This window comes from Carassius gibelio, chromosome B15, assembly GCF_023724105.1.
Source record: "Carassius gibelio isolate Cgi1373 ecotype wild population from Czech Republic chromosome B15, carGib1.2-hapl.c, whole genome shotgun sequence".
Classification (NCBI taxonomy): domain Eukaryota; kingdom Metazoa; phylum Chordata; class Actinopteri; order Cypriniformes; family Cyprinidae; genus Carassius; species Carassius gibelio.
The window spans coordinates 25523655-25533993 of NC_068410.1; the positions used below are offsets into that span (position 1 = coordinate 25523655).

A 10339-nucleotide genomic window follows, 5' to 3' on the forward strand; every position below is an offset into this window, starting at 1 on the left:
AAGACGGCATTACCAACATGGATCAGGAGGTATGACATTAAAAATCATCAACCAAATAACTATACAATGGTTAAATTAAATGTATAATTTGGGGATGCGTGAATAACATCTAAATAAAACAGACTAATGCACTCGTAGTGTGGCAGACTAATTTTCCTACAAGACAAACCGTAAGTACAGTGAGAGCTCAATGCTGTCCTTAAATTACTTACAGCAGCTTGTACCGGATGAATTTACCATCCCAGTTCGGACACAGGTATTAGTCCACGACCTAATTAGGAAAGTTTTGATGGTAAAACGTCTCCGCTGCCTCAGGGGAATCAAAGATCCGTTCCACGCCGTTACGACTCACTCGAAGGCGAGCAGGGTACAGCATTCCAAAACGCACTCCTTTCTGATAGAGTAGGCTCTTGACCTTGTTGAAAGCCGCTCGTTTCTTCGCCACCTCGGTGCTGAAGTCCTCGTAAATCTTGATTTTGTGGCCCTTGTAAGACATGTCTTTGTGGGATTTAGCCCAACTCATCACGATGTATCGGTGAAATCTGATGATCAGCGGACGCGGAGATTCCTCTGCGCGAGGTGTGGGCCGCAGGCTACGGTGGGCACGATCCAGCTCAGGTGGTTCTGTAAGGGAGTCACCGAGGAGTTCAGAAAGCAAGTTGGTCATGAACTCTCTTGCGTTTTTTCCCTCAAGGCCCTCAGGGAGGCCCACCACTCGTATGTTATGGCACTTCGAGCGAGAAATCAGATCCTCTACGCTAGCTTTAAGCACTGCGTTTTCCTTTTCCATTGTCGTCAGTTTTGATTGAACAGCGCTTACATCATGCTCGAGCTGAGCTATTCGGTCGCTATGGTCTGAGAGACCCGATTCCATCTCGCTTATGGTTACTGCCTTTGTGGTCAGGGTCGTGCCGATCGATTCAATTGAAGATCGAATTGGTTCCAGAGAACTATTTAGAAGTGCAACGAACTCCCCAGTCATGTCTTTTCTGAATCTTTCGAGCTCTTTGACTAGAGATTCGATTGTGAGCTGTGCAGATATGGACTCGTTTTCCGCCATTTTGCTGCTTTCTTGAGAGGCCTGTGCATATTGAACTTGAGACTGTTGTTTACCTCCCGTCCTCGTAGACTTGCTCATTTTAAGTGTAATATTCCGAAGGCGGGATTTTTCAAGCATACAAGAGGGATTAAATTAATACGAAGTGCTGATAAAGTAGGGTGTATTCTGAAGAGATCACATGAAATAATGCGGAGCTTCGACACCGTGCGTCTCAACACCACATTACTAAACCGGAAGTCCGACACACACAATTCAAACTGGTTAGTAATGCGTAAAGTTGGTGATGCTGTTTGTGGAGATGATTAATCATCTGCTGAGATTTTGAATGATTTAATATCTTTTATTTCAGATGATTTATTTTAAGGCTGTGGTTAAAATCAGTAGTACTTTGTTTTTCTTTTTTTCTTCAGTTATTCTGCTCGTTAACATCAGGTGCTCATCACTTATGATCAATCAGCACTTAATTAATCACATAATTATCTCATGAATATTAACACTGCGTCATTGTAATTTTTCGGGGGGGCTTTCAAAATGGCAGTTTAGTGCAGAACAGGGCTCGTTTCGCATGAAAAATCACTAATGTGAACGATGTCGTCGGTCCCTGGTGCGCACTGGTTTACCGAACCCGAGATTACTTGGAGAAGATGGTCTGAGTTCAGTTGTTCTCAAACTGTGGCACAGTTTGTGTGAATGTGGTAGCAGCACAGACTGTGGTGCGCACTTGGTAAGGAAGTAAAATATCCAGCAAATGCGTAACATTTACATGAGTAACAGTGTCAATATCATCATTTCCTCAACACACAAAATCCATGAGTGGCAAGGGAACATTGATATGTGCTGGATTACACCAAGCAATGAATATTAACGCAGTTGTCGTTAACTGTGCTGTGCACAATAGCACCAAAATAACAAAAAAGTTACAACTATGCTCAGTCGCGTTGTGTTCTCCATGCATCCTTGTGCGTTTGCGATGACGTTAATTGACTGCAAACGAACTTGTGTTCGAAACAACTATTGGGTGTGAAAGCAGACCAACGCTGGGCAGCGTCGGGAACAATCGTACTCGGGCTCGGACCGCAGCAAACGAGCCCAGTGTAAAAGCTCCCTAACACTCTTTTAGAGTGGGACCATATACTGTATGCCCCGAGCAGTGTTAATTTAACACTCTGGCTTTTACTGTGTATTGTAAGCCAGTTAGTGAAGAAAGTGTGAGCTGACAACATAACAGAAACAGAAAATATTAATATAGCATTAAGTAAATTTTGTAAATAATTGTATCAAATTTCACATTGTATGTAGTCTTGGAACTAATGTATTGGCAGAAATATGAAAGACAAAAATTATTTAAATAGATAATTTATCTAAATCTACTTAGATGCATAGATTGAGTTATTTTGACTTAAGAGAGAGAAAAAAAAGCCTTTAGAGAGCTTGTTAAAACTGTTTTCAGTTTTTGTGGTCATGGCAATTAGCATTAGCATGAGACCAATGTCCATACATAAACCAAATCAAATCAGTCCTTAACAAAATACTGCAGGAAACAAGCCTAGAGAAAACATGGTAAGTTTCCATGTAACAGAATTATAACTATTAAAAGCAATGCATTCTTAAATTAGATGATGATTATTATCATTACATCTACATGATTCCTAGTTAAACACCTTGACCATTCAAGCTAACACATCCTTCTATGTCTAATTAGTTTTCAAATAATTTAATAACAACAACAAAAATCTACATAATAGGCTAATATTATTCCAGATTCAGCCACAACTGGAGAATGAGTCCAGTGTCCTAGTATTTACACTCTACGGTCTCAATGAAACAATGGAAAACAGATATGTGTTTTTTTCTTTAACTGCACTGTTTTTTCCCTTGATGGTCTTTTGTAATGTAACAGTAATTTTCACTATAATCTCATATAAGAAATTTCACGAGCCAATGTATCTGTTTATCTGTAATTTATGTGTAAATGGACTTTTTGGCACCGCTGGATTCTACCCTAAATTCATGTATGATTTGTTATCATATGATCATGTGATTTCTTATGTTGGATGTACACTGAAAACCCTAATAAGTTGACTGAACTAAATTTATTGAGTAAACTTGTTGCCTCAATTTAATTGAGTAATGGAGTCTCCCAAAACTTACATATTTAAGTTTATTTAACTTGACGGTTTTGTAGACTACCTAAATCCCTCAGAGGTTTAAATGTTGATACTTGATTCATTTGAAGTCACCATTGTGGTGGAAAGTGTTTGGTTTAGTTGGGATCTTGGTCCAGTTACTTCTTGTGTTAATTTGTCTCTTGCTGTTGTATTGGTGTATTTTAAAACGCTGTTTTTGTGGTGAAAAAAGACAAATTTAAATGAGCTCAGGTGTTATTTGATGTTTTTTGTTGATGAGAGAGAGTCATCACATAATACGTATTTGAGATCATAAAATAAGTTTTGTTTGATATTTTTAACAGGCACCAGGAGTAAAATACTTATTTTAAAGATGGACGAAATGAATGCGTTTGAAATAATTTGAGTAAAAGATTCAATCAATCTCACACACACAGACTTCTAGATGTAGCATATGCATCACAATAATGGTGACAAACAAAAGAGCTCCATAGCACAAACTCCTCCTTATTTTCCAGCCTTTTTTTGTTCTGATTGTCACCATTGATGTGATGCATATCCAAAATCTTGATGTCTGTTTGTGACGACATGATCGGTTTTCTAAAAATAAGTATCTTAGTATGTTATGTAAGTATGTTTTATCTACAAAGTTTATATCCATAAAAGTATATCCATAGTTGCAGCAATACATTTTATTTTACTATAATAAGTCACCATTACAAGCAAGATATGTGTATGTTAGATCTCAACTCTCTTTGCCACAGTAACAGTGTTTTACAACACACAAGTTACAGTAGCAAGAGACAAGCTTACACCAACAAAGAGCTGATAACACCTGAGCTCTTTTAAACTTTGTCTTTCTTCGCCACAAAAACAGCATTTTAAAATATACTGTTATAGCAGCAAGAGACAAGCGAACATAAGAAGTATCTGGACCAAGATCCCAACTAAACCAAACATTTTCCACCACAATGGTGACTTCAAATGAATCAAGTATGCACATTTAAACCTCTATTAATTCTCAATAAGAGCTTCTCTAGATGTCTGACAGAAATAAAGTCACAGAACCTTGTAAGGAGGATATGTGAACATCTATATCGAATGTACAGAAGACATAAAAAACATTAAAAAAAGACATCATAAAAACATTCTCTCCTCAGTGGATGTCTTTTCAATGTCTGCAAAGACATAAAAATACTTTTTTTTTTTTTTTTTTTACAGTGCAGTATAGGGTTTACTGTATTTTCATAAATATTGTGACAGTTTGTCAAAAGGTCAAAGTGTAAATATGCTGTTATTTGTTTTACTTCAGTCTGCTGTCAAAAATAAGAACATCATTTTCAGTTAAATTTACATGTTGAGTTAACTTAAATATATAAGTACACTTGAAATTAGTACCAAGTTAAGTGAACATAATTGTTTAAGTACATTAAATTAGCATCAAGTTTGGTGAACTGAGTGATTTAAGTACAATCTACAAAACCGTCAAGTTAAATAAACTTAAAAATGTAAGTTTTGGGAGACTCCATTACTCAATTAAATTGAGGCAACGAGTTTACTCAATCAATTTAGTTCATTCAACTTATTAGGGTTTTCTACAAAACCGTCAAGTTAAATAAACTTAAATATGTAAGTTTTAGGGGACTCCATTACTCAATTAAATTGAGGCAATGAGTTTACTCAATCAATTTAGTTCATTCAACTTATTAGGGTTTTCGATCTAACGAGTTAAGCAGTAACTTTAGCTGTCATGTTCTTTCGCTCAAAGGAAAACGATTGGGCCACTTCATCAAATACTTAAGTTGTAATTTCAATAATCATCTCAAAATCACGTACCACAAGGATTTAAATTAACATATTTCACCAGTAGAAATCATGCAAAACAACTTTATATCTACATAATTTTAGTCACCGAACATAGTACACGAAGAAAAACTTCCTCTTGAATTGTAGTTCAGCAACCAAACAGACCAAAAGGACGAATTTTGTAACCCACCAATCAGTGCTTTTGTTCTCTTGTTGCTAGGCAGAATTTCTCCAATGGCCAATCACATTAAAGGAAGAACAGAGTGACGTTGAGTTTTTCAAAAGGATTACTCATGATTTTGAGCTCACAACACTTGAAATCTTAAGTTTATGCATTTTGAAGGTAAATTAGTTAAATTAACTCATATTTTTAAGTGACAGGGCCAAAATGCAAAATTTTAAGTAATGTTTAGTCAACATTACTTGATTTTTTAAGTCAAGGCAATATTAGGGTTTACAGTGTATGAGTCAGATCTTTGTCATTTATTCATCTGCTTTATGTGACTTTTCAACATTAACAGTTATGGCATATGACAGGTATGTGGCAATATGCAGACCACTGGGGTATCATTCAATAATGACTAGTCAGAGAGTTCTTCAGTGTATCCTTTTCTGCTGGCTGACTCCAATGTTGTGCATGTCTGTTCTAATTATATTAGTTGCTAGACTCACTTTATGTGGCTCTACTGTTGAAAAGTTATACTGTGAGATTTGGGCAGTTGCAAAACTTTCATGTTTTTCTACAACATTAAATAATGTATTTGGGTACATTGTTATTCTTACATACTTTGGACACGCAGTATTTATATTTTGCTCATACATTTACTTGATTAAAATGTGCAGGAAGTCAATAGAGGGCAGAAAAAAATTCATACAAACATGTGTACCACATTTGCTCTCACTGATCAATGTGACTACTGCATTGTTATTTGATGTACTGTACAGTCGTTATGGCTCAAAGAATTTGCCACAAGGTGTGCGTAATTTTATGGCCCTGGAATTCTTACTCATGCCACCAATTTTAAATCCGATTATTTATGGTGTAAATTTGAAACAAGTACGACAGCAAGTTATTAGACTGTTTTTCAAAAAAACAAGTGTAAATCCCTTAGTGAAGATTGTATCAAATTAAAACTTTTATTATTTTGTATTCCAGAATGATTGTGACCATTTATATTTGAGTAGATTTATTTCATGGACATTATTTCTGGACAATAAGCCTTTTGATTTTACCATGTTTAAACTTGTTCTTAGGAATTAAATGAAGTAAAAGAACACAAAGGTGTTTGGAACAAAGTTGTTAATTTTGGGTGATGTTTTCTTGCATTCAGGTGCACTCAGTCAATGTTAATGTCAAATAAAACCGCTCTGATTCAATTTATATTTGCTATTCTAAAAAAAAAAAAAAAAAGAAATGTAGGTTTATAAAAACTAAACTGCAATCCTTGGGGGAAAATAATCAGTATTACAATAGCATAATGCTCCGTTCAGTCATTTTTCTACTCACTACCATATTGTCAAGTTTTTCGAACATTGGCTATGAATACAACAATATATAAAAACTATAAAACTAGTGAGGATAATTCATGTTTCTATTTAAACATAGTGTTTTGCACATATTTATAGATGTCCTGGGGTTGGGTTAAATGACAGAACAGGATCTCCAATACTTCTTCTGAAGAGCTATCATCCTGCAGACTCCAGTTCCAACCAAGTGAAATATTATGAAGTTTTAATAACAATATACAATACTATACAATTAAAAAGCTTGATGTAAATAATATAAATGTAATAAATAAATGTAACTGTAACAAATTTAACAAACAATGCTTTTCTTTCAATATTCTAAATAAACTACAAACATAAAATTATATAGATTTATTTTGTCCTCACATTCTTTCTTGCAACTCCTCCCTCTCAGTGGCACAGTAAGTGAGTAAACAAGATGATTTTCAGATAATTGAGAAAGAAAAATTCTAGGCTACAAGCTCCAGTCCTCAAAAATCCCGGGAACCATTGTTCTGCATGTGTTTTATTGCCTTATTATTATATAATAGCCAAGTTTGTACTGATTACAGAGAGATTAGACTTTAGCCGTTTAGATGTGTATAAGAAACTAAAAAAAGCACAAATGTCAGGGCATGACAAAACTTCTCCAGGCCCCAAAAATACCCTTAGACCCCAGAGGGTTAAAGAAATTGAAATAGTTACACTACCTTTTAGATTTTAAATAGGGTAATTTGTAAGCTATAATCTATTACAAGTTCAAAGTAACTTTCCCAAAAATGTGTGTAAAATAATTCCATTAGTATGAGGGGCCGTACAAGCCATAATTCATTCTGGCACTCTCACACACATACATTCTCCATTCACATACATATATTCTTGCTTTCACACACATACATTCTCCATTCACATACATATATTCTTGCTTTCACACACTTACATTCTCCTTACACATACATATAGTCCTGCTTTCACACACATACATTCTCCTTACACAAACATACATTTCTACTCTCTCTCACGCACATACATTCTCCTTTCACATACATATATTTCTACTCTCACACACATACATTTTCCTTTCACATACATACATTTCTACTCTTTCTCACACACATACATTCTCCTTACACATACATTTACTTTTATCTTTTTTGGTATCCATTACTTCCTGTTTAAGCAGGAAGTCATTTTCAGACCAGGAAATATATGTGCAAGACCTGATCAGCTCTTCCTCACAATTTTACAGTTATGCTATTCAAAGTCATCCTTTTTTCTTTTCAAGTACATATTTTAAGTTTTTAACTTGAGCATATCATTATGCAACCTATGTGTTTTACAGATCTGTGTACAAGTGTTAAGACACTGATTTTGATTGTATTAACAGGGCTTAATGCTAAATAAGTTTTCTACTGGTCCAGTTTGGCCAGTGGTTTAATTTTTTCTACTTGCCCTGGAAATATTTCCACAGGACTTGCCACAATCAATCAATCAATCAATAAGACTTATTTAATTGCTGACTGTAACATTGTATTGTAATAAATAATAACCATTTTGCACAAATAGGTACAATAGTTCAAAGATAAAACTAAAATAAACCATTCTTTTTCAGGCCTAACTATTCCAGCTAAGGATGCACTTATCAGGATTTTATTTATTTTACAATCAATTATTTTCCCATTCTCATTGCCAATTTATTTAGTTCTTTTTCCTTTTTCTCTTTTTTTTCGTTTTTAAATTTATTAAATGTTTATTTTGCTCTGATACTGGCCAAACTAACCTTGAGCAAACAAACAAACACTATATGCAACATGAAGCAAGTGCACAAAACAAAAACATCAGATGGGCTGAATTTATATTTTATTATTACTATTTATTATTATTATGTTTTATTTCCTTAATTATATGTGTGTGTGTCTGCACTATGTTTGTACTTTCTGTACTGGAAGCTCCTGATGAAATTTCTTCTGTGTGTAAACACTTGGCAATAAAGCGCTTTCTGATTCCGATGAAAATGCTAATTCAATCTCTGACAGCAGGTGGCGCTTATAGAACACTAATCTAGCACTGAGTTATTGCTGAACGTAGAGCTGTGCAATTGAATAAATAAGTAAATAAAAATCTAAAAATAAATGAACCGCAATGAGTCTTGGGTTATTTAAATACTATAAAGATATCGCTGTCCCTAACTTGCTGCCTCCCACTTAATTCACTTCCTAAATTTAAAAAAAAATAAAAAATCCTTGGACGCTTATAATACGTCAATCTGGCAACATGACTGAGGCTAAGCTCGCGTCCTCAATCACAACTCGCTCAAATGACGAGGCAATGCAACCTTTTCACGATGATATTATTTATTTATGTATTTTTTAAAACCCAGATATAGCTCGCTGAAATACTTCTGTGGCTGCATCATCTACCTCAGCCATCCTGATCAAGACCTGTCACTGTGAGTCTGATCGCACCTAACCTGCCTTCCGTTTCCACTACACGCCTTCCGTTTCAACTAAACACCTTCCTTTTCAACTAAACGCTTTCCGTTTCCACTATACTCTCTCTCGCACATACATACATTCCTCTCTTACATACATACATTCTATATATGTATGTGTGTATATGTATGTGAAAGGAGAATGTATGTGTGTGAAAACAAAAATATATGCATATGAAAGGAGAATGTAAGTGTGTGTAAGAGTAGACATGAATGTATGTTTAAGAAGAATGTAAGTGTGTGAAAGAAAGAATATATGTATGTGAATGGAGAATGTATGTGTGTGAAAGCAAGAATATATGTATGTGAATGGAGAATGTATGTGTGTGAGAGTGCCAGAATGAATTATGGCTTGTATGGCCCCTCATACATAAGGGTCTCAGCTACAGCTAAATGTTAAAACAGAACTATAACACTATGTTTTTATTTATCTATTTATTCATTTATTTTTTTCATTTCCAACCAAATCGGTTGTTCGCAGTTAAAAAAAAGTCATAAGAATGTTTATTGGGTTTTGAAAAGAAAGTAAGTTATGAAAGAAAGTTTTTTATTTTATTTTGTATTTATTATTATTGATTAACATCAACTACAATGCATTTATAGTACTCATAGTACTGAGACTGCTCTCCTTAGAGTTACAAATGATCTGCTCTTATCATCTGATTGTGGGTGTATCTCTCTATTAGTTTTATTGGATCTTAGTGCTGCGTTTGACACAATTGACCATAGCATTCTTTTGCATAGACTTGAACACTTTGTTGGCATCAGTGGAAGTGCATTAGCATGGTTTAAATCGTACTTATATGACCGCCATCAGTTCGTAACAGTGAATGAAGATGTGTCATATCGATCACAGGTGCAGTATGGAGTACCTCAAGGCTCAGTACTAGGGCCGCTACTCTTCAAGCTTTATATGTTACCTTGGGAGATATCATCAGGAAACATGGTGTTAGCTTTCACTGTTATGCTGATGATAATCAGCTCTATATTTCTTCGCGGCCCGATGAAACACACCAATTTGAAAAACTAATGGAATGCATAGTCGATATAAAAAACTGGATGACAAATAATTTCTTACTGCTAAATTCAGAAAAAATAGAGGTGTTAATTATAGGACCTAAAAACTCTGCTTGTAATAACCTAGAACACTGTCTAAGACTTGATGGTTGCTCTGTCAATTCTTCGTCATCAGTTAGGAACCTAGGTGTGCTATTTGATCGCAATCTTTCCTTAGAAAGCCACATTTCTAGCATTTGTAAAACTGCATTTTCCATCTCAAATATATATATATATATATATATATATATATATATATATATATATATATATATATATATATATATAAAAAAA

At 34.7% G+C, this 10339-nt stretch overlaps 1 protein-coding gene across 1 annotated transcript; it reads left to right on the top strand.

Moving 5' to 3' along the window:
- The first annotated feature begins 1246 nt into the window (after positions 1 to 1246).
- On the top strand, positions 1247 to 6124 carry LOC127972389 (olfactory receptor 52K1-like). The gene is made up of 3 exons (XM_052575851.1): positions 1247 to 1264; positions 2828 to 3129; positions 5467 to 6124. The coding sequence occupies exons 1-3, from the start codon at positions 1247 to 1249 to the stop codon at positions 6122 to 6124; spliced, it is 978 nt and encodes a 325-aa protein (XP_052431811.1).
- Positions 6125 to 10339: the final 4215 nt, after the last annotated feature.